This window comes from Pan troglodytes, chromosome X (assembly GCF_028858775.2).
Source record: "Pan troglodytes isolate AG18354 chromosome X, NHGRI_mPanTro3-v2.0_pri, whole genome shotgun sequence".
Lineage (NCBI taxonomy): Eukaryota > Metazoa > Chordata > Mammalia > Primates > Hominidae > Pan > Pan troglodytes.
Window position 1 is genome coordinate 98,535,221 of NC_072421.2, and position 25,133 is coordinate 98,560,353.

At 42.5% G+C, this 25,133-nt stretch overlaps 1 protein-coding gene across 4 annotated transcripts; it reads left to right on the top strand.

Moving 5' to 3' along the window:
* Positions 1 to 1,920: 1,920 nt before the first annotated feature.
* ARL13A (ADP ribosylation factor like GTPase 13A) lies at positions 1,921 to 21,159 on the top strand. 4 transcript variants are annotated; one of them, XM_054676907.2, is made up of 9 exons: positions 1,921 to 2,064; positions 3,985 to 4,057; positions 4,436 to 4,506; positions 15,993 to 16,242; positions 17,122 to 17,227; positions 17,716 to 17,882; positions 18,513 to 18,603; positions 18,698 to 18,878; positions 20,663 to 21,159. In XM_054676907.2, exons 2-8 carry the CDS (start codon positions 3,999 to 4,001, stop codon positions 18,824 to 18,826), a joined length of 873 nt encoding a protein of 290 aa, XP_054532882.1. In that variant the 5' UTR covers positions 1,921 to 2,064; positions 3,985 to 3,998; the 3' UTR covers positions 18,827 to 18,878; positions 20,663 to 21,159. The 4 variants fall into 4 exon arrangements, with proteins under 4 accessions (XP_054532882.1, XP_016799216.1, XP_016799215.1 ...); XM_063804353.1 differs by having other exon boundaries at positions 1,963 to 2,064; positions 20,889 to 21,159; XM_016943727.3 differs by lacking the exon at positions 18,698 to 18,878 and having other exon boundaries at positions 1,939 to 2,064.
* The last annotated feature ends 3,974 nt before the right edge of the window (positions 21,160 to 25,133 follow it).

Here is a 25,133-nt window from a genome sequence, read left to right on the forward strand (position 1 = left end):
CAAAATTTAGAATTAAGAGTAAGTATGTGGGCCGGATGCGGTGGCTAACACCTGTAATCCAAGCACTTGGGAGGCCAAGGTGGGTGGATCACCTGAGGTAGGAGTTCAAGACCAGCCTGGCCAACATGGTGAAACCCTATCTCTACTAAAAATACAATAATTAGCCGGGCGTGGTGGTGTGCGCCTGTAGTCCCAGCTATTTGGGAGTCTGAGACAGTAGAATTGCTTGAACCTGGGAGGTAGAGGTTGCAGTGGTCTGAGATCGTGCCACTGCACTCCAGCCTGGGTGACAGAGCAAGACTCCATCTCAAAAAAAGAATAATAAAAAATTTTAAAAACCTACAATGATGAGAGTATGTCAGAGGGAGGAGTCAACTGAAAGAGCTCCCCAGGCCAAAGTTGGAACGATTTGAGCAAGAAAATAAAGAGGTATTGATTATAATCAGAGGATAAAATAAATATATGTGAGCCCATACTGTATAAATGAATGATTTAATAAACAAATGTGTAAGAATAGACAGACCCCCCCCCATACAGAAGAATTCCAAACAACTTTTGTAGATACTCCACCTCAAGGAGGTGGAGGATAACTCCCCATTCTATAAGTGTGGCCAATGCATACTGATTTCCTTCTAAAGAATACAGGATAGAAAGTAGGGGGAGTATCTTTACAGTGGAGAAATCCGATAAACACTGCCTCGGCCAGGTAATCAAGGTTAACATCATCAGTGATAAGTCATGTTGACAGCATGTATCCTTGATATGATGTGATGAGGATGGCACGTTACCTCTGTGGCCTTCCTCCCAAGAACACATAACTTCAGTCTAATCATGAGAAAAACATCAGATAAACAACAAGTGAGGGGTATTCTACAAAATACCTGATGAACACTCCTGTCAAGGTCATCAAAGACAAATAGAGTGGCTGGATGTGGTATCTCATGCCTATAATTCCACCCCTTTGGGAGGCCACAGTGGGAGGATCACTTGAGGCCAGGCGTTCAAGACCAGCCTGGGCAATATAGCAAGACCCTTCTCTAAAAAGAATAAAAAATAAATTAGCCAAGGATGGTGGTGCATGCCTGCAGTCCTAGGTACTTGGGAGGCTGAAGCAGGAGGACTGCTTGAGCCCAGGAGTTTGAGGCTGCAGTTAGCTATGATCACACTACTGCATTCCAGCCTGGGCCACAGAGCCAGACCTTGTCTCCAAAAAACAAAACAAAACGAAATCTGAGAAGCTTAAGTTAAAAACTAAGGAAATCTGAATGAAGTATGGACTTTAGTTAATAACAATGTATTAATACTGGTTCATTAATTGTAACAAATACAGCATCGTAAGATGTCAACAATGAGGGAAATTGGGTGTTAGGGATGGTTACTCACTGTACTGTCTTAGCAATTTTTCTGTATTTCTAAAACCATTCTGAAAAACAAAGCATTTTATAAAAAGTTCACTAAGTATGATACAGTTTGGCTAGAAGAGATAGAGATACACAGAGCAGAGGCAGTTTCTCTGGTATCTGAGGTCTGCAAGACCTTTGACCTAATACAGACCCTGAAGCCAGAATGCCTAGGTTTGAATTCTGGCTTTACCATTTATTAGCTAGGTAACCTTTGGCAAGTTATGTAACCCCTTTGTGAACAACTTCATCTCTGAAAAGTAGGAATGATAGCCCCTACTTTGTCATGCTGTAGTAAGGATTAAATGAATTAATGTGTATAAAGTGCTTTAATGAGCCCTGGCACAAAGTAAATTCTATATAAATATTTTGTAAAATGAATAAAAACTATGATGACTTAAAGTTCCTTTAGTAATTATCTATAATCATACAAGGTAAGGAGATATGAGTTTGGTTGCTATGAACCAGATAGTGGTTGCCACAGACATGTCAGTACCTTGACAACCATTATTAGGACATTGCCATAGCTTTTATAAATGGACAACCTAAGCTGTGTTAATCTGACAAGAAGGCTAGAAAGCTCAATGCATCTTCCTATTACTCTGCATATCTTATGTCTTCCATCCAAAAAGAATCAACTTATCAGATAAATAACCACCTCATGGTAAGCAAAATATGTCACTATCTTCATTTTACAGATAAGAAATTTGGAAATGGTAGGTTTAGTTGAGGTGATTTCACTTCAGGCTACCCAGAAGAGGCACTAGAAATAAAGGATCAGTCCAGCAATCCCTAATTCAATCATTTTCCCAGTTGGGTTTTCATACCTACCCTTCCTTATAAAGGAAGAACTTGTGTGATGCCAATTTGACACTTCTTGGTGGCACTGACAAACACAGAGAGCCTGACATCAAGTTAGAAGGCTCTGCCAATTATTAGGAAACAGACATGAAGCGGTTACTGGCCTCTTCTCCAAGGGAGATGGCTATCAAGGAACCCAGACAATTAGGCTCTGATGTTTCAGGCTCCTGGTCATATCAGCTTCATGTGCAAAACTGGAGTAAGGCTGGTTTTGATCACAGGCCATATATAAAGTTTCTCTTTTGTCTGGCATAAGCCAGAGCCATTCTCCAGGAGGTCCTTATGGGAAACCTAATGATCTCCTAGGGTCTGAGCTGTGCTATAAGAAATGCTATGAAATGTTAGTATTTTGGAATGGCAACTCTCCAGAACAGTAAATGACTGGATGACTCTGCAGAACCCTGATAAATTATCCATTGATAAGCTGGCACATAAACTGTGCTCATCAGATAGCTAAGCAAAGCCCATCGAAGCATTAACTGAAGTACTTTGCTAACCCAACCAGGGCTTCCTCCAATTTTGGGCTTCAACATACAGTCGTCCCTCAGTAAACTCGGGGGAAATGGGTTCCTGAACCCCCTCATATACCAAAATCTGTGCATTCTCAAATCCTGCAGTTGGCACTGCGAAACCCATGTATATGAAAAGTTAGCCCTGCATATACATGGGTTTCACATTCACAAATATCCTCATTTAGTTGAAAAAAAAAAGCCTGGTATAAGTAGACTCATGCAGTTCAAACCCATGTTGTTCAAGGGTCAACCATAATTAGTCATTAGGAAAATGTAAATCAAAACCACAATGAAATACCTACCTCACACCCACTAGGATAGCTGTAAACAAAAAACAAGCATTGCTGGTGGGAATGTAAGATGTTGTAGCCACTTTGCAAAACAGTCTGGCAGTTCTTCAAGAGGTTAAATATAGATTTATTATATAACCCAGCAGTAATACTCCTAGGTATATACCCAAGAGAAAAGAAAACATATCCACACAAAAACTTATATACAAATGTTTATAGCAGCATTATTCATAACAGCCAAAAAGTAGAAACAATCCACTTTCCAAGGATGAACCTTGAAGTGATTGCCTAAATTATCCTTTTTACTTAGGCATTCACTTCCAAATCCAGCTGCGCATTGACATCACCTGGGAAGCTTATGCAGCTCCCTGGCAATCTTTGAGGATGGGACACCTGGATTAATGTTTGAATCCAGACTAGACGATCTCTAAGGTCCCTGATAGCTCCAAAACTTGTATAAAATCTCTAATAGTGGGTCACCAATGCCCACATCTTTGAAGAAGAGACATTATTGGTACTTGGAACAGGTCTCCCGATAGGTCCGTCTAGAAGCCTAAGTTGGTTCTTCTCTTAGGCATCATCCCAACCTCTGCAAGGTTGAATAAAGATATTCTTAACAAGGATGAACTATGGCTGAAGGGATAGGTCACATCTGATTATGTCTGTGTAGGCTGCTATACTAAGAAATCACCCCATTTTGAAGAAAGCTACTCATTAGCACAGAACTTGTCGCTGCAGTTGAGAATAACCAGTTCCTCCTTCTATGACATTTATAGACACAGTTGGATAGAATGAAGTAATAGACTTCTAACAATCCCAGGCTTTCTGTTTATCAGCACCTGTTTAGTCATAAGCTGACTAAAGGCTCAGTGTTTATAACGGGACTTACTTCTTATTTTCTTTCTTCTCTTAATATTTAAGAACTAAGATGAATCATGTTCCGGCTTTTGTCCTCCTGCTGCTCTTGCCTAAGGACAACAGAAGAGACACGAAGGTAATATTACAATTATTTCCCTAGGCCTATTCCACTATTTCCTCCCACAAATCTGCCCATAGTCCCTCAAGGGACAAATCTTCATAATATATATTGTTAGGTGAAGTGATTAAGCAGTGTTTGTAAGATTGGGGGCAGGGTTGAGGAGGGATGGCCAATTGTACAAGGTTAAGTGAATCAGGGAAGAAAAGCATCCTTGGGGGCTTTGGTGAGGGGCTCCCATACCACCTTCTACTGCTTTGGCTGGGCCTTTTATGGTACATGCATTGAGATTACTGCAGGCAGAGTCCCAAACAATAAGGAAGAGTATAACTCTCTGTTTAGCCTAAAACCTACCTGTTTTAAGACTTTGGGCTCATTTTTCTTTTTCATTTCTAGGAATGTGACCATCCCTATCATTGGCTTGAACAACTCTGGCAAAACTGTTCTTGTGGAGGCATTCCAAAAATGTAAGGAACTAAGAGCATTAGATACTGGCGTGGGTCTCCCATGGACCCCAGAATCCAGTGAAATAATCCTTCCTTCCTAGCATTACTTCATGGCCCTCAATTTCCCTCTTTTTGTGCATAAACACCTCCTAACACACACACACACACACACATACTCTATCTCTCTCTGTCTCTCTCATTCTCCCCCTTCCCTCCCTCCCTTCCCCACATTACATAAACAGCCTGTTTATGTAATGTCTGTCACCTGCTCCCTTTACAAGATATCCTAATTGAAAGTCCTTTCATAGGGTCAGTAGGCGTGAGTTCAAACTACGTAAAGCATTGCAGTCAATTATGAAGGATAGCATGTTTGAAATGATGTCTAGTTTCAGGGCTCAATTAAAGTGGAATTTGGTCTAGATAAGAGAGACAAGTGTGGGATGATAAAGAAGTTTAATAACATGAAATTCTGTGACAGCTAATATAGAGAGTTGGAGCTTGAGAAATGTCGTCAGTTCCGATATGTGCAAGTTTAATACCAGGTCTCTAGTTCAGTATCTTGACATTTCAAGAAGCAGTTACACAGAATTTCAGAAAGCTACTATACTACTTATTAAGGACCAATCAAAGAAGCCAGCACTGTCTGTCACAGGATGCCCTCCATCCATGTTTATTGGATAAATGAAGTAGTATGATGACGTGGTTGAGTTTTAGCTAACCTGGCATCCCTGAACAAAAAAGGCTAACCTGACTCCTCTGCCACTGACCTACCTGAAGTGCTCATCAATTTCCCTGAACTACAGCAACAGCCTTCTGGCTGATCTTGTCATCTCCATTTGTCCCCCCCGCCCAGTATTCAATCCACATAGCTACCAGAAAGGACTTAATACAAAAGTCTGATCATGGCACTTCCCTGCTCAAAACTGTTCAATGCCATTATCTTCAAGATAAAACTTAAGTTTCTTAGCAGCACACAAAGCCCTCTATGAGTTGGTCCCTGAGTCCTCCTCCAACTTCATTTCCCATGCTCTCTGCACATGCCCTCTGATACAGCCACAACAAATGACTTGCCATCCCCCTTTTCTAGTTATGTACATGCTGTCCCACTACCTAGCATTTTATCTCCACCATTATCTACCTGCTAAATCAAAAGCCTCAAGTCACAGCCCAGCTTGACCTCAGGAAAGCCTTCCCTATCAGTGCCCTCCTTCCTCAGCTCCCACTCTATTCCATGCATCACTCTGGCATGCACTTATTACAACATCATCAGGCAATTGCAAGTCCATCCCCTAAATTGTGAGCCTCTTGAGGAGAAATAATGGATTTTTTCCTCTCTGTATCTTTAGCCTGTGGCCTTTTAGCATTTTCAGGTAGGTATTCAATAAATATTCATGGAATGGATGTTCTCCCCCATTCCGCCATTCACCTGAGACAACATGTTGCCATTTTCTTTGCTTTTTTTTTTTTTTTCTCTGAGACAGAGTCTTGTTCTGTTGCCCAGGCTGGAGTGCAGTGGTGCGATCTCAGCTCACTGCAACCTCCACCTCCCAGGTTCAAGCGATTCACATGCCTCAGCCTCCCGAGTAGCTGGGATTACATGTGTGCACCACCACGCCTGGCTGATTTTTTTGGATTTTAGTAGAGATGGGGTTTCACCATGTTGGCCAGGCTGGTCTGGAACTCCTGGGCTCAAGCAATCCTCCTGCCTCAGCCTCCCAAAGTGCTGGAATTACAGGTGTGAGCCACTGCGCCCGGCGACATGTTGCCATTTTCTATAACAACTTCCTCTGTCCCATTAGCAGCTCCAAGCCTCACATTTTAGCCAATGGGTTCAGCCTTTTATCCCCCCTTGTAGGAAACAAACTTAACTCCTTGCTTCTCCCAGTTCTCTGATAGGCAGAAATGTTTAAGAAGGTAAATAGCAGCAGGAAAAATCCAGGAGCCAGCAAAAATCACAAGATTATTGAAAAACGTGGGGATAATTTTCTAGAGCCCCAACTCAACCTCATCCCTGGATTCCCTTTAGTCTGGGTGGGCCCTAGGAATCTATATTTTAAGAACTCCTCAAGGGTTTCTGATGGCCAGCCAGCTTTTGGAAGCACTCACCTGGAATTACCAGTATGCTATTTTGCCTGTGAGAATGGTGTGTTTCCCATTTTAATTCCTAGAGGACACTGCCTAGAGTCTATTTATTTTGTTACTGCATAACTTGCCCTGTGCTCAGTGAATACCTGGGGGATTATTCATAAATCTATTGGTTGTGACTACATTCACAGATAATTTTTTTAATGGGCACTGATATCACATTCTGAAGAATGTCTCAGGCCACCTCTGTCTACGCAGGACCATCAGAATCAACCTAGTAGGTTGCTCTGTGCCCAAAATTGAATAATTCACCTCCCTTGTCCCTGCGAATGTTTTTGTTGTTGTTGTTGTTGTTAGTTAGTTAGTTTTTTGTTTTTTGAGACGGAGTTTCACTCTCGTTGCCCAAGCTGGAGTGCAATGGCACAATCTCGGCTCACTGCAACCTCAGCCTCCTGGATTCAACCAATTCTCCTGCCTCAGCCTCCAAGTAGCTGACATTACAGGCATGTGCTAACTTTTTGTATTTAGTAGAGACAGGGTCTCACCATGTTGGTCAGGCTGGTCTCAAACTCCTGACCTCAGGTGATCCACCCGCCTTGGCCTCCCAAAGTGGTGGGATTACAGGCTTAAGCCACTGCACCCAGCTGCTGCGAATGTTTTTTGCCAAGAACAGATAATTGCCTAGGAAGGAAATGCCCGTCTGCAAGTAAGAACTGTGAACACTTGAAGACACTAGCTATAAAACATTTTGGCACACAAGCCATTTTTTAGTGGTTTTTAGAATTTGTTAAATTTTTATGGGTACATTGTAGGTGTATATATTTATGAGATACGTGAGATACGTTGATACAGGCATACAATGTGTAATGATCAAATCAGGGTAAATGGGGTATCCATCACCTCAAGCATTCACCATTTATTTGTGTTACAAACATTCCAGTTGTACTCCCTCACTTACTCTAAATGTACAACAAATTATTGCTGACTATAGTCACTCTGTTGTGCTATCGAATACTAGATCTTATTCATTCGAACTATATTTTTGTACCCATTAACCATCCCATTCCCTCCCCTCACTATCCTTTCCACCCTGTAGTAACTATCCTTCTACTCTCTTCTTTTTTTTTTTTTTTTTTTTTTGAGACGGAGTCTCGTTCTGTTGCTCAGGCTAGAGTGCAGTGGCACGATCTCGGCTCACTGCAACCTCCACCTCCTGGGTTCAAGCAATTCTCCTACCTCAGCCTCCCAAGTAGCTGGGATTACAGGCGTGTGCCACCACACCTGGCTTATTTTTGTATTTTTATTAGAGACGAGGTCTCACCATGTTGGCCAGGCTGGTCTCGAACTCCTGACATCAGGTGATCTGCCTGCCTCGGCCTCCCAAAGTGCTGGGATTATAGGCATGTACCACCACACCCGGCTGTGTCCTTCTACTCTTTATCTCCATGAGTTCAATTATTTTACTCTAGGGCTTCCACAAATGAGTGAGAGCATACGAAATTTATCTTTCTGTGCCTGGCTTATTTCAGTTAACATAATGTACTTGTTCTGCCCGTGTTGCTGCAAATGACAAGATCTTATTCTTTTTTTATGGCTAAATAGTACTCCATTGTGTATATGTACCACATTTTCTTCATCCATTCATCTGTTGATGGACTCTTAGGTTGCTTCCAAATCTGGGCTATTGTGAACAGTGCTGCAATAAACATGGGACACCAGATATCTCTTCAACATACTGATTTCCCTTCTTTTGGATACATACACAGCAGGTGGATTGCTGCATCACATGGTAGTTCTATGTTTAGTTTTTTGAGGAACTTTCATAGTGGAACATAATTTATATTCTCAACAACAGTGTATGAGGGTACCCCTTTCTCCACAGCCTTGCCAGAATGATCAATATGCTGAGGAGAATAATGTATATCCTGCATTCATTGGATGAAATGTTCTGTAAATATCTATTAGGTCCATTTGCTCTATAGTGCAGATTAGGTACAATGTTTCATTGTTGATCTGGATAATCTGTCCAAACTGAAAGTGGGGTGCTGAAATCTCCAATTATTGCTGTATTGGGGTCTATCTCTCTCTCTTTAGCTCTAATAATATTTGCTTTGTATATCTGGGTGCTCCAGTGTTGGGTGCATATATAATTGTTATATACACTTGCTGAATTGATCCCCTTATCATTATATAATGACATTCTTCGTCTCTTTTTATAGTTTTTGTCTTGAAATCTGTTTTGTCTGAAGTATAGCTACTCCCGCTCTTTTGGGTTTCCATTTGTATAGAATATAATTTTCTATCCCTTTCAGTCTATATGTGTCTTTATAGATGAAATGTGTTTCTTGTAGGAAACAGATCATGTGTTTTTTTTTTTTAAATCCACTCAGCCACCCTATGTCTTTTGATTGGAGAGTTTAGTCCATTTATATTCAATGTTATTATTAATAAGGACTTACTACTGTCACCTTGTTATTTGCTTTCTGGTTGTTTTTTGGTCTTTTCCTTCCTTCCTTCCTGTCTTCCTTTTTGTGAAAGTGATTTTCTCTGGTAGTATGTTTTGATTTATTGCTTTATATTTTTTGTCTATCTGTTGTAGGTTTTTTGATTTGAAGTTACCATGGGGCTTGCAAATAACATCTTATAACCCTTTTTTTTTTAATATTCACCCACTGCCCCCTGGAAACCCCATTACTTTAAACTGATGACAACTGTGATTGCAAAAACAAGCAAAGAGAAAACTAATATTAATTGTACACTTTAACTTCATCCCCTCTGCTTTTTAACTTTTTGTTGTTTCTATTTATATCTTATTATACTGTCTTGAAAAGTTGCTATGGTTGTTACTTTTGATAGGTTCATCTTTTAGCCTTTGTACTCAAGCTATGAGTAGTTTACATACCACAATTACAGTATTATAACAATATTCTGTATTTGTCTGTATGAGTTGCTGTTACCAGGGGGTTTTACACCTTCAGGTGATTTCTTATTGCTCATTAACATCCTTTTCTTTCAGATTGAAGTACTCCCTTTGGCATTTCTTGTAGGAGAGGTCTGGTGTTGACAAAAATCCCTCAGCTTTTGTTTGTCTGGGAAATACTTTATTTCTCTTTCATGTTTGAAGGATAATTTTGCTGGATACAATATTCTAGGATAAAAGTTTTTTTCCTTGATATACTTTAAGTATATCATGCCACTCTCTTATTTCAATCTTTGTTAAACTTATCTGATAAATTCTGAATTCCTTCTTTGTGTTATCTTGGACTTCATTGACCTTCCTCAAAACAACTATTTTGAATTCTCTGTCTGAAAGGTCACTTATCTCTGTCACTCTGTAATATGTTACTGGTGCATTATTTAGCTCTTTTAGTGAGGTCATTTTTCCTGGATGGTCTTGATGTTTATTGATGCTCATCAGTGTCTGGGCATTGAAGAGTTAGGTATTTATGCAGGCTGGGGTTGTTTTTACCCATCCTTCTTGAGAAGGACTCAAAGGGAATTGAGTGTTGTCATCAAATATTTGGTCACTGCAGCTGTATATGCATTAGGGGACACCCTAAGCCTAGTAATGCTGTGACTCTTGTAAAGCTGTAGAGTACCATTTTGGTGGTCTTGGGTAAGATCTGAGAGAATTCCCTGGTTTACCAGGCAAAGTCTCTTGTTCTTTTCCCTTACTTTCTCCCAAACAAATGGAGTCTCTCTCTCTGTGCTGAGCTGCCTGGAGTTGGGGAAGGGGTGATACAAGCACTCTTGTGGCCACGACCACTGAGACTGTGCTGAGTCACACATGAAGCCAACACAGTACTGGGTCTCACCCAAGGCCTGTGGCAACTATTTCCTGGCTATCCCTGATATTTATTCAAGGCCCAAGGGCACTTTAGTCAGTAGGTGATGAATCCTGCCAGGACAGGGTATTTCCCTTCAGTGCAGCAGGTTCCTTTCTGGTCCAGGGTGGGTCTAGAAATGCCACCAGGAGCTAGGGCCTGGGGTCAGGGGCTTTAGAAATCTGCTTGGTGCTTTATTTTACTGGGGCTGAGCAAGTACCCAGGTTGCAAGACAAAGTCCTCTTTATATTTCTCTCCCCTTTCCTCAAGCAGAATTGGCCACCACAGCCCCAAGCCCATAGCGACTATAGCCTGGCTACCACCAATGTTTATTCAAGGCCCGAGGGCTCTTTAGTCAGCAGGCAGTGAGTCCTGCCAGGCCTGGGTCTCTCCCTTCAGGGCAGCGTGTTCCTTTCTGGCCCAAGATGAGTCTAGAAATGCCCTCCAGGAGCTAAGGCCTGGAATCAGGGACTTCAGGAGTCTGCTTGGTGCTGTATTTTACTGTGGCTGAGCTAGTACTGAAGTTGCAAGACAAAGTCCTTTTTACTCTTCTCTCTCCTTTCCTCAAGCAGGAGTCTCTCCTGATGGCCACCACTGCTGAAAATGTGCTGGGTCACACCTGAAGCCAGCACAATACCAGGTCTTGGCCAAGGCCCATGGTGACTACTGCCTGGCTCTTGCTTGGGATGTTTACTAAAGGCCTAAGGGCTCTTTAGTCAGGTGGTGGTGAATCCTGTCAAGACTGGGTCCTTCCTTTCAGGGCACTGGGTTCCCTTCTGGCCCAGGATGGGTCTAGAAATGTCATCGGGGAGCCATGGCCTGAAATGGGGGCTTCGGGACTCTGCCTGGTACTTTATTTTCCTGTGGCTGAGCTGGTATTCAAGTTGTAACACAATGTTCTCTTTACTCTTCCCTCTCCTCCCGGAGCTGCAAGCTGTGCTGCCCGGCACTGGTGGGAGGGGTGACACAAGCACTCCCTTGGTCACTCTGGCTGGTGACTCACTAGGTTGCATGCCCCCTGAGTCCTTGGCTCCAAGCCCATCACAGCACCAGGACTTGTCCAGGAACCGCAGTCCTTGTGGCCTGGACTGCCTTTTAAATTTATTTAGCACCCCAGAGCACTTCAGGCCATGGTGGCAGGGCTTGCTGGAACTCAGGTTCCAACTGTTGGAATGGACAATTTCCCTCTGGCTAGGGCTGGTCTAAATGCTTCCTCCGTAAGTGCTAGGCAAATTCTGCCCTATGTAGTTTTCTGCTGTGACAGGGCAGCACTGAGTTCCAATCCAAAGTCCTACAATCACTGCACTCTCTCTTTCAAGCACAGATTCTCTCTGTGCCATGTGGTGCTGCCAGGGGATGAGGAAAGGGTGGTGCTGGTGATTCAAGACTGTCTTTCCCACCCTCTTCAGTGCCTCTTTCCTTGACATGATGTTATAACCAAGGTGGGGTGCGGGGGCTCATGCCTGCAATCCCAGCACTTTGAGAGGCCAAGGCAGGCAGATCACTTGAGCCCAGGAGTTCAAGACCAGCCTGGGCAACATGCCAAAACTCTCTACAAAAAAAAAAAAAAAAATTAGCCAGGTATGGTGACACATGCCTGTAATCCCATTTACTCAGGAGGCTAAGGTGGGAGGATCACTTGATCCAGGAGGTCAAGGCTGCAGTGAGCTGAGACTGAGCCACTGCACTCCAGCATGGATGACAGAGTGAGACCCTGTCTCAAAAAAAGAAAAAAATACAGATGTTATAACCAGGTACTGTGATCGCTCACCTGATTTTTGGTTCTTATGAAGGTGCTTTCATGTGGATAGTTGTTCAATTTGGTGTTCCTGCAGGGGTGACCATCACTGAAGGATTCTATTTGGCCATCTTATGCCACCACCTCCAAGTCATTATTATTGACACCATTCACTAAAACTGTTTTGTCTGGCATGGTCATGTAAGGCAAGAAGAAACCCAACCACTGGCACAAGCAGGTGTCCTAAATGAGGACATTTAGACTAGCGCCTTTCAAACCTGGCTATATATTTCAATCAGCTGGGGAGCTTTTTAAAAAAATCATGATGCTTCAGCCCCACCCCAGATCTATGGACTCAAACCTTGAGAGAACGAGGCCTGGAGGTGGCTGGGTGTGGTAGTTCACGCCTGTAATCCCAGCACTTTGGGAGGCCAAGGCGGGTGGATCACCTGAGGTCAGGAGTTCGAGACCAGCCTGGCCAACATGGTGAAACCCCCGTCTCTACTAAAAATACAAAAATTGGCTGGGTGTGGTGGCGGGGGCCTGTAATCTCAGCTACGCAGCAGGCTGAGGTAGGAGAATTGCTTGAACTCGGGAGGCAAAGGGTGTAGTGAGCCGAGATGGTGCCACTGCACTCCAGGCTTAAAAAATAAATAAATAAATAAATAAATAAATAAATAAATAAATAAATAAATAAATAAAATGCTCTACAGGAGATCATGGAGAACAGTGGATACTGAGAACCAATAACCAGAATCACCTGGGGAGCTTTCAAACCTACTGACAGGGGACCTGGAGATTCAAAATTTTGGTCTGGGAAGGGCCTATGGAATCTACAGTTTTCTTTTTTTTTTTTTTTTTTTGAGACAGAGTCTCACTCTGTCACCCCGACTGGGGTGCAGTGGTACAGTGGTGTGATCATGGGTCACTACAGCCTTGATTGACCAGGCTCAAGCGATCCTCCCACCTCAGGCTTCCAAGTAGCTGGGACTACAGGTGTGTAGCATGGAATCTGTATCTTAACAAACTCACCAGATGATGCTGAGACACAATCAGGCATGGGTTTCATGGCTCTCTAGAGTAGTGGTACTCAAGCTTTAAAGTGCAGAAGAATCACCTCAGGATTTTGTTAACCATAGGGAGTTCATTAAACATGCAAATGCTTGTGTCCCAAGCCTAGAGGTTTTGATTCATTTGGTCTGGACTAGGCTTTAACAATCACCCCCATGTAATTCTCAATTATATGGTGCCCGGACCATCCTTTATGAAACACTCCACTAGGGATACAGAAATGAAATCAGACTCAGTACCGGTCCTTAGAGTGTTTATACGTTAATAGAGGAAATAAGATAAATGTAAATTGTCAGGGAACAACCGCTCACAGCATCTAGGGTTCACCAACAATAGAATGCACTAACTGAAGGAACTGGTAAGGTTTCAAGTAAAAAGAAAACTAGGAAAAAAATTTTTTTCTCTGACAGGGCAAAAAAACTATATAAAGCTTTTCTCGATGCAGGAAACTCTAATATTACCTTTAGAGTTTTAACCTATTCACTTTTTTTTTTTGAGACAGACGTCTCGCTCTGTCACCCAGGCTGAAGTGCAATGGTGACACCTCAGCTCACTGCAACCTCTGCCTCCCGGGTTCAAGTGATTCTCCTGCTTCAGCCTCCCGAGTAGCTAGGATTACAGGTGCCCGCCACCACGCCTGGCTAATTTTTGTATTTTTAGTGGAAACAGGGTTTCACCATGTTGGCCAGGCTGGTCTCGAACTCCTGACCTCAGGTGATCTGCCTGCCTCGGCCTCCCAAAGTGCTGGAATTACAGGTGTGAGCCACCGTCCCTGGCCCACTTGTTATTTTTGAGTAGTCTAATACAGATATAGCAAATATCACATCAAAGTTTTGGCTGAAAATTATTTTATCTGAAAACTATAATTTAACAGTTCATTGCCTAACATGAAATCAGAAGAGATGTTATGAAAATCACATTTAAACATAATAATAATATATACATATACACACATATATACGTATTCTCATTTCCAAAGGCCAAAAAGTATATTACTAACTTTTCACGTTAATGACTCATTTTAGCAATGCTATGGAAAATGTCACATGCAGATCTAAGACTACAAATAAGAAGTTATGCATTCTAGTCTTAGTGCTCCCACGTATGGGTGCAGAGAATGTATAAAGTCATTTTGCTACTAATGTGGGAAGAGAGCTAGGCTAGAACGGTCAGTTCAACAGACTGGAACGCATATAAAGGCTGCTGTTTTCCATTTTCCTTCTTTTTTTTGTTTTTTATTTTTATTTTTATTTTTTTTTTTTGAGATGGAGTTTCACTCTTGTCCCCCATGCTGGAGTGCAGTGGCGTAATCTCAGTTCACTGCAACCTCTGTCTCCAGGGCTCAAGTGATTCTCCTGCCTCAGCCTCTCAGGTAGCTGGGATTACAGGCGTGTGCCACCGCACCCGGCTAAGTTGTTTTTTTTTTTTTTTTTGTATTTTTAGTAAAGATGGGGTTTTGCCATGTTGGCCAGGCTGGTCTTGAACTCCTAACCTCAGGTGATCCGCCCGCCTCAGCCTCCCAAAGTGCTGGGATTACAGGCGCGAGCCACCATGCCCAGCCAAGACTACCGTTTTCAACTCCATTTCTATGGGAGTTGAATGAGGTATGGAATTCCCTATGAGATTTTGTGTTCTGGCTATAGCTTTTCAAAGGAAAATGTGTCTAAGTCTAGCATGGTTTCTTGGAAGAGATATGTGGGAGACAACTTCATACCCTCATCTACAGTAACAACCACCATAAACATTTATTGAACACCTACTGTGTGTAAGGTAATACAGACATCCTCCCTCATATAGCTTACGTTTTAGTTGGAGAGACAAAGCAAGCACAAAAAGAGGTGAAGGACCAGCTCAACAGACCATGTGCTCAACAAGAAAGAAAGAGAGAAGTGAGAAGTGGACAGGCCAGAGAAGTCTTCCTAAACAGTACTTGAGCTGGGTATTGAAGGGTGGGAGAGAAGGACCTCCTGTTCATTCATTCATTTATCAGATTAATCCAATAATGAATGTGCTTGGCATCATGAATGTAATGGTGAATAAATTTCAATAAAATTGAAAGGGTTCCTGTCCTGTTGCAGTTTACAACCCAGATAAATAAACCATAGAATTTACAACACTGTAATATGTGCTATGACAATGGTAAACTCAGAAGAAAGGTACCTTATCCAGATGGCTGGTGTGTGGGAAAACTCTAGAATAAACAAGATCAAAATTGACATTTTAAAAAATAGGCATTAACTAAGCAAAGAGTAGAAGTGTTCTAGGCAGAGAGAATGGCATCTTGTAACATCCCAGGGCAAGAGAGAGCAAGACATTGATGTAGAGTGGGAGAAGTAAGGGCAAAGGAGCCAAGGGAAGAACAGATTGGGTATGTACTAGGGACAGTGTGGACACCTGTCAGGTTACAGCGCTAGGAGATAGGTCTGGCAGGTTAGGAGGTGAAGGAGTCTGTATTATCTCTGGAAGCAGTGGACACTCACTAAAGGTTACTGAGCCAGGAGAGGATAGCATGGGTAAAGCGATGATTTAGGAAGATAGCCCCCAAGTATGGGCAGGGTGGCAGGATGCTTCAGTGGGATTTCTCAGAGCAGGCTCTAGTCAGGGTTCAACAAATTATTTGATCTAACTATATTTCCCTACTTTGTGATTGCTTTTCCTCTCTTCCCCTCTGCATAGTACTTCCCAGCAGGATAGACAACTGCATGAAATCGGAACCGACTCTACTCCTGTTAGATGAGTATGGAGTTTCGATCTAAGTGATTGCTTCTCCTCTTTTCCCCTATGCACAGTACTTCCCAGTAAGACAGACCATTGCATGAAATCGGAACTGACTACACTTTTGTTAGATGAGTATGAACTTTCCATCTATGACCTGAATGGAGACCTGAAGGGCCGGGAAGCATGGCCAAACTACTATGCACAGGCCCATGGGCTTGTTTTCGTCCTGGATTCCAGTGACATAAGACGCATGCAGGAAGTGAAGACCATCTTAACACATCTGCTGTCCGATAAAAGAGTGGCAGGGAAACCCATCTTAATGTAAGATTCTGCCTTTCTGTCCTATTTCTGCTTCCCAATTTGTACCCTTAAAAGTATAGAAATGAAGGGTGGGGTGGTCCCTTTGTCACACCCAGCTAGGCCTCCTGTTCCCTTAGGCTCAGTGAGGTAGAGCGGCCCAATTTTCTGAGGTTTGTTCTTAAGAGCTACTTTCTACCACACACTGCCATGGGGGACAAGTTACCTAACTGTACAAAGGTAATTTTGAAGGGAAGCATCAAAGGGAAATGAAAAGTGGTATCCACCACCTCCACCCCTTGACTCTTCCTGAAGACTATCTTCCTGAATTTGCTTATCATCTTTTCTGGTTTCGGTCTCTGATCCTGAAACCTCATGATAGCAGAGAACTCCTATCTTGTATAATTGATGCCAATGACCTCCTCTCTGATCAGATTGCTCAAAAGTTACATAACTAGCACTTATTCCAGGGTGATAATGCAGGTGGCCAGTCAATTCTCATCCCCGCCCCCAACTCCCTTTATGCTTCTTTCATTCCTCATTAGCAACCCCAACTAGAGCATGAACAGAGTTTGGGAAAGGATGTAAAAACTCCAAATATGTTCATAGCCCAGTTAGCAATTCTAATTAAAGTTTGATAGCATAATGTAGGGGAAGTGAGAAATGAGCCCTGGGGGGACTATCTTGGATTCAAATGATTTGTGCTATACTTTCCATCATTGGAAGTTGGCTAGAAAAATGTCTAGCTCATCTCATTAGGTATGTCTTTAAACCTAATTCCTGGATATGTAGCAGTTATAGTAGAATTTGTTCTCCTCCTCTTTCCCTTCTTTTCTCGCCTTTTGCTTCTGTTTTGGTTTCACTCTTCCACTCTTTTCCTCCCTCTCTCATATGCTGTTTTAGCTTAGCAAACAAACAAGACAAGAAGAAAGCCCTCATGCCGTGTGATATTATTGACTATCTACTTCTAAAGAAGCTAGTGAAAGAGAATAAGTGCCCATGCCGAGTAGTAAGTGTCAACCTCTTCCTTCCCTCTTCCTCTGGAGCCCAGCTGATGCAGCCCTTGGCCCATTCTATAATCAGTCCCATATGTTGGGTTTGGGGCAAAGTCTCTCCCTGTCAGGCAACACCCACAGTGATTCCTGACTTGATGGTGATAATAAATATTGCATTCTGCCTTCAAAATAATTCTGTAAAGGGGACACATGAATATCCCCATTTTATGGATAAAAAAGCCAAGGCTCAGAGACTCTACGTGACTTGCTCAAGGTCACACACCCAAGACACCACAACCACTTTATTAAAGGACCTCAGATTTTATGTCTGTCATTTGCCTTCTCAGATGTGAATGCTGTGTGTCTCCTAGAAGTCTCAGAGCCTCTCTAGGCATAGCAGAGTTTATGTGTTCCTTCACTCTTTGAATGAGAGTGACTGGTTCTGCGGGCCCCAGGGGTCCCAGGCTCCAGGTCTGCAGCCTTCTCTTCTCTTTTGTCACAGGAGCCATGTTCAGCCATCAGAAACCTTGAGAGAAGAAACCATCAGCCCATAGTTGAAGGACTGCGCTGGCTATTAGCTGTCATTGATACTTGCCAACTACCACCTACCTCGAGCATCTCAATCTCCAAGAATAACACAGGCTCTGGAGAAAGATGCTCATCACACAGGTACTGAGATGCCGCTATGAGATTTACTGATAAGAAAAGCTGCAGGGATCAGTCTTTCTCACGAGCAAGGAGTTCTGGGAGGTGCTTGGATCCTGGGTGGCATTGAGCAAGTCTCTTGATATCATTGGCTCAAATGGGGCTAGGGCAGTGCCCACCAACACTCCAACATTGTTAGGTATACCCCATCCCTGGCATAACTTGAGTGGTCATATGAGGGGAATGATTTTCATAAAGGTAAGCCAACCTATCAGCATTAGAGCTTCCCCAAAACAGGGTTTCTAATATCTGATTTGCCATGTGGAGGAGAAAAGGAACAGGAGCCCCTTAAGGAGCCTACTGGCATTATTCTATGGATAAATGCCATGAACCTACTCAATATTCTCAGCCTCTAGTTCTATAATCCTCCCAATAATGAGGAATGATGGGAGAGGACAGAAATGTTGAAAAGACGAAAAAGAAAATAGGAGGTGATCAGAGTTTTGAGGAGCAAAAGGCCTAAACATCCTCTTGCTCTGTTGTCACTTTCATTGACCAAAGGCATATGGCAGGGATGGGGTAGTAGCTGCATTAGATAAAGAAGCTTGAAGTGTGTCCGTTTCTACTACTGCTGTCCTTTCCATCTTCCACCAGCTTCTCCACCAGAACAGGAATGTCAAAGGAGAAAAGACAGCATCTAGAACAATGCTCAATCGAAGCTAAGCCTCTAAAGTCAATCCTACAGGTAAATGGCCCTTTAAATGTTAATATTCAGTGACCAATCCCTGAACACGTGGGCACCAACTAACTTTCCCCCCCACCATCTTCTTGCTGTACAGAAAGAAGGTACAAGATTATGGTCTAAAAAGAATATGTCAGTAACATTTGCTTTAGATGAACCCATGAAAGAAGGTGAATGTTCTAGGAGAACTAGAGCTCAGAATACTACGAAGTTTTGCTACAATTGAAGGAGTGGCTTATAGACTCCAGCTCCATATGCTGATGACAATATTTTTGAAGGTAATGCTGGATCAGTGGTTAGAGAAGAAAATTTACATAGGCCTTCCCTAACAATTTCTACAGTAGTATTCCAATTTTGAGCCTGAATTTCTTTCCTCACTCTATGGTTGGTGATTAGGAGAAGAGCACCTCCCTGTAGGAAGGGTGCTTGGGTACCATCTTCTGGTAGTCCAGCATGATGCCCCAGCACTGGTTGACACAAGATCTTTAGATGGCTATAGGGTTATCTTAAAGTTTATTATTCCAGTGGTGAAAGTACAAGAACTTTATATATATATGAGATAATATATATGAGATATATTATCTCATATATATATATATATATCAAGAATTTAAAAACATGAATACACTATGAACCAGTAATCTCAATTCTTGAGCTGTCTCCAAGGATAATTACGCAAGTACCCAAAAAACGATGCTCAAGGATGTTTAATCACAGCACTGTGTACAATAAGTAAAAGTGGGAAACAGCCTATATGTCCAACAATGGAGAATGGCTAAATAAATTAGGATGCATCTATGCCATGGAATACTATGCATACATTAAAAAGGCTAATGTGGACTTATATTTACTGACATGGAAAGTTTTCCACAACCTGGCATTTTTGTTAGGGAAAATAGCAAGTTAGAATACAGCACGTATAGCACGATACATATACAGATATAGAAATACCTGGAGGAATATCACTGAAAGATACTAGGTGGTTGTGAGATGTAAAAGGCCAAGGTGCCTTTCCTTTGGATTTTTGTTTTATTAGAAATTTTCTCTTTTTGGCCAGGCGTAGTGGCTCACACCTGTAATCCCAGCACTTTGGGAGGCTGAGGCGGGCGGATCATGAGGTCAAGAGATCAAGACCATCCTGGCCAACATGGTGAAAACCCGGTCTCTACTAAAAATACAAAAATTAGTCGGGCATGGTGGCGGACGCCTGTATTCCCAGCTACTGGGGAGGCTGAGGCAGGAGAATCGCTTGAACCCAGGAGGCGGAGTTTGCAGTGAGCCGAGATAGCGCCACTGCACTCCAGCCTGGCAACAGAGCGGGACTCCATCTCAAAAAAAAAAAAAAAAAAAAGACATTTTCTTTTTTTATAATAAGCAGATATCACTTCTCCCAATACAAAAATAAGCTATGAGGGCTTAAAGGCTGTAGTTACTGGCCACTCATTCTCAGTATTCCTTAGCACCTCAGTCTCCAAGATTGTCAACTGTCAATATTATAATGTCATCTCAGCTCTGAAAGGGACATGGCCTTTTATATCCCTGGCTACCTTGGAGCTTTGGGTTGTTACACCTACATGGAGGGGCTTGGACTTAGCCTGGGCCACTAACGAGGAGACAGACACTGCTCTGGGGACAAGGGGTGAGGATGAGAGCAGAGAGTAGAGCGGAAGGAAGTGGTAGAAGAGGAAGTGTTTTTTTAGATAACTACCCCTAAATCTTTGTCCAAAATTTAAATCCATTTTCCTTTCTATAACTCCAGAACTTATGGCAAAAAAGAGAATGGATACCTGGGACACAGATAAGATGTTACTGGAAAATTCCTGTGAAGAAGCCTTTGGTTCCTATAGTTAATACTACTTAAACGAAGGGCAGAGGGGAGAGAGCAAGAGTGAGAGAAAGTATGAGGCCAGGGCAGAGGATGGGCACCTCATGGGGTGCAGTCTATACCCTGTTGGAAACTGGCCAATACCCTCCTACCATGAAATGGTCTGGGAAGGACAGGAAGCCTGGCACTTGGCTTCACTTACAATAACTGATCTTTTTCTCTTTTTACTTTCAACAGAGAAAGTAAAAGAAAGTAACAGAGAAAGTAAAGAGAAAAACAGAGGGAAACCAAAAGAAACAGTTGATATCCCTCCCTTAGCAAACAGGTTCATCTCCAGAACTATCAAGACTACCCGGTTTTTAAATTTCCATTTGATAATATTTCTACACTCCCCATACAACTCCACCTACTCTAATATCACATCCCTGAGAACCCCTGTTGTTCCTGTATATCTATATTCTAGCCATCAAATCAATCCTATACTCACTGAGAGGCTCAAGAAGAGTGAGATGGCATCCATTGAGAATGAAGACCACCTTGGTAAAAAAGAACAGAGACTTTACATCTTTGTACCGCTTTGTGCTGCTGACAAAGCTTGTGGACAATAAGTCATGGGTGATCAACCAAACTGAGCCTTAGAAATACAGGGTTCATTTAGAAATAAGTATTTTTTTCTTTAAGGTTCTTAGGCAGAAAAGGATTGGCAAAAATAAATAGAACTTCTTTGCTGAGAATTATGCTCTACTGAATCATTTTCAGTCATACCTCCATAAACAACTTTGTTTTAAAGCCCCAGACACTGTCTGTGAAGCCCAGAACAATTGCTTTGCTGTCCCTTCAGGAACAGCAACTGCTGCCTCTACCAACAATTTGGTTAGCTATGCAAAAAAATGTAGGCACTTGAATGCATTGATCCCTCTATCCCAAGGGTGGCAGTGGTAGTGGTAGTAGTTATTTACCATTACTACTACTATAGGTTGAGTATCCCTTATCTGAAATGCTTGGGACCAAAAGCATTTCAGATTTCAGATTTATTTTCATTTACGAATATTTGCATTATATGTACTTACTGGTTGAGCATCCCTAATCCAAAAATCTGAAACATTCCAATGAGCATGTCCTTGAGTGTCATGTCAGGACTCCAAAAGTTTCTAATTTTAGAAGATTTTGGATTTTGGATTTTCACATTAGGGATGCTCAATCTATATTACCTTCACCATGAGCAGCACAGCCACCATTTATTGAGTGCATTCTGGATGCCAGGCACAGTGCTAAGTTTTTGTTTTGTTTTGTTTTGTTTTGTTTTGTTTTGTTTTGAGACAGAGTCTCACTGTCTCCCAGGCTGGAGTGCAGAGGCATGATCTCGGCTCACTGCAAGCTCCACCTCCTGGGTTCACGCCATTCTCCTGCCTCAGCCTCCCAAGTAGCTGGGACTACTGGCGCCCACCACCACGGCCAGCTTTTTGTATTTTTAGTAGAGACGGGGTTTCACCGTGTTAGCCAGGATGGTCTCGATCTCCTGACCTCGTGATCCGCCCGCCTCGGCCTCCCAAAGTGCTGGGATTACAGGCATGAGCCACCGCGCCCGGCCCACAGTGCTAAGTTCTTTATTTCCATTATCTTATTCACAATAACCCTTGGGGGTAAGCACTATACCTGACTGCATTTCACAGATGAGGAAACTAAGGGGCAGAAAAGTCAAACTTGCCCAAGGTCCCACAGCCTACAAAAAAGCAGAGCAGGATGTTCTCACTCACATGTGGGAGCTTAAAAAAAAAGTGGATCTCATGAAGATAGAGAATAGACTGGCAGTTTCCAGAGGACAGGAAAGTGCGGGGTGGTGGGGGTTGGGGCGGGAGATGAAGAGAGGCTGATTAATGGATACATATATACAGTTTGACAGATTGGTAGGGTGACTATAATCATCTATTGTATACTTCAAAATAGCTTGAAGAGAATAACTCAAATGTTCTAGCATAAAGACAAATATTAAAGGTGATGGATATCCCAATTACACTGATTTGATCTTCATAAATTAGATGATGTATTATCATACATACCCACAAAATGTGTACATATATATCAATTTAGAAATTAAATTGAATTTTAAAATTTGGGGGTGAGGAAAAAAAAAAAGCAGAGCAGGGAATTCAATCCCGATCTTTCTGACTCTAGAGCTACTTAAAGCCAGAAAGAAAGAGAAAGCTTTATCTAAGAAAAAATGCTGGCCGGGTGCAGTGGCTCATGCCTAGCACCTTGGGAGGCCGAGGCAGGTGGATCACTTGAGGTCAGGAGTTCAAGACTAGCCTGGCCAATATAGTGAAACCCCATCTCTACTAAAAATACAAAAATTAGCCGGGCATGGTGGCACGAGCCTGTAACACTAGCTACTCGGGAGACTGCGGCCGGAGAATCACTTGAACCCCAGAGGTGGAGGTTGCAGTGAGCCAAGATTGCACCACTGCACTCCAGCCTGGGCAACAGAGTAAGATTCGGTCTCAAAAAAAAATGCTGAAGTATATCCATGCCCGTGTCAGGAGAATTAAGTTAATATCAATAAGCACACCAATAGTGGTAGCACACATTGTTGATTCAGCACTTCCATTTTGCCAGGTGCTGGGCTAAGTGCTTTATATATATAATTACCTTTCATCTTCAAAAGCCTCTGAAGTTGATTCTACCACCACCATCTTACAGAGGCAGAAAATGATGTTCAGAGAGGTTAAATAATTTTTCCCTGGGGACCCTGGGACAGGAGGTGGCAGAAATGGTTTTCAAACTAAGGTCCTACTCCATAACCCTGGCTCTACCCTATACCATCTCACCAAGCAGTATAAATGAACTAACTCATAACTGCTTCTGAGGGATAGAAACTTTGTACAGAAAGATCCCTCTTACAACCCCATCTGGAAGGTCTGACACTGTAGATGGTTGCATCATTTGCTCTTATCTTCAAGGAAACCATCCCAAGCACCTTATAGGTCTTTGATAGGATTCTGACTGAGGCACAGCTTAGAATTATGAAGCTGAAAGGAACCTTACAGAGCCTCTGGTCCAACCCCTGTTGTTATAAAAATGAGGAACTTGAGGTGCAGAGAGGTTAAGTGGCTTGCCCAAGATGGTACAGCTGATGGCTGGCAGAGCTGCTCCTAAAAATCCAGATCTCATGTGCCCAAGCCAGTGCTCTACTCTGTTCAAAAATACTGTATCCTCCCTGGGTCTTCTTTGGCCTTTCAGCCCATCTACCTTCCTCCAATTTGCCTGATAAATATCGCTGGAGAATTCTGCTGACAATCATTCTCACCTGGGGATGCAACAAATCTCTCTCCTGAATAAGAGTTTTATGAGGCAGGAGACTACGAATCAACAAACCGTAAGAAAATTGGATCATGCACATTTTATAACATGTGTGTTTATGAGGCAGGCATACTTTCTCAGCCAATAGAGAAGAGAAAGTGGATGGGAAAAAGGGATGGGATTGTACCCTATGAAGGTGAGCTGGGTGAAGAATCTAAGTTGAACAACATCTAACACAACTGAATTTCAGTATATTGGCATACTTCCTTTTGTGCAATGTAGGTGTTCCTGGGTGTCAACCAAATTTTCCTACATAGAATGTATCAATCACAAAAAGTTATTTAGATACCCTCCTCCCAATACAATCAGTGTACCCTTAGTCATGTAAAGAAAAAAAATCTCTTTTTGAGTGAATCTTAATTGTGTTGCTACAGGCTGTTAATATACTTTCCAAGCTCTTAATATACTTTTCACCTCTTACCAAGCTGGGTGACCAGGCAATTTCCCCCAGTGAAGGCAGGAATAACAGTGCCTACCTCAAAGGCCTGCTGTAAAGTTTAAAAGGGATGATACACACAAAAATGTTTAGAATAGTGCCTGGCACACCCTAAGTAGGATATTAAATATTAGCTACTATTATGTTGATTTAGGGAAGGAGCTCGGTGAGATCATTAGAAAGCTATAGTCCCCCTTCTGGGATAGGTATCCACTTTTCTGTAGAAAACAACCCAAAGAGAGGTGTCTTAGACTGTCAAGTACAAAGTGAATAGAGAATCTAGGGTAATTACAACCAACGCCTCCCATATTTTTCTCTTTCAGAATCCTAAATCTGCCAAAGAGGTTTTACAAATCTCTTTCTCAGTGGGGCAGTCCAGGGACCAAGAAATGGATAGTTTATTGAGCCTGGAGGGCAAATTTTCTTAAAGGCAAGTGGTTGCCTTGGGGTTTCTTTTCTTTAGTTGTCAATGTCTTGGTCACTCTCCAAGATGTTTAGAATGTAGCTCCCGTCAGAGGCACTTGCAGCTTATGAATGACCCTGGCCTATCATTCACTCATATGGCTCTGGGTATGTTTCTATCTTATCTTTCAGGGACAGACCTGGGCTTTCTGACTAGAGAATTCACTATGAATAGGTAGAGAGGTCCTTCTGCTCTGAATGGTTTTCAACTCCTGCACTCCAGTCCTCACTTGTCATTCATGTGTTAGGTCTACCTGCCAGTAGCACTCTGTCAGCAGGGTTGTTAAGCAATCTATGACCTCTGTAGGAAATGAGTCATATAGTTAGCACGCAGCAAAGGTTAAGAAAGAACAGTGATAATTCAGGGTTGGAGCATGGAAACCAGTAGTAGCTAAACTAGTTATAAATCCCCCAGAGATTCAAGTGTTGGGTGTTTGGGCCATACCAGTTGTG

What these genes read in the sequence shown, in the direction of transcription:
- ARL13A (XM_054676907.2), top strand. Translation starts at nt 3,999, where the DNA reads ATGTTCCGGCTTTTGTCCTCCTGCTGCTCTTGCCTAAGGACAACAGAA. An exon ending in ACAACAGAAGAGACACGAAG is followed by an intron (nt 4,058 to 4,435) that starts GTAATATTACAA and finishes TTTCATTTCTAG; the next exon opens with GAATGTGACCATCCCTATCA. An exon ending in ATAAGTGCCCATGCCGAGTA is followed by an intron (nt 17,228 to 17,715) that starts GTAAGTGTCAAC and finishes CTTTTGTCACAG; the next exon opens with GAGCCATGTTCAGCCATCAG.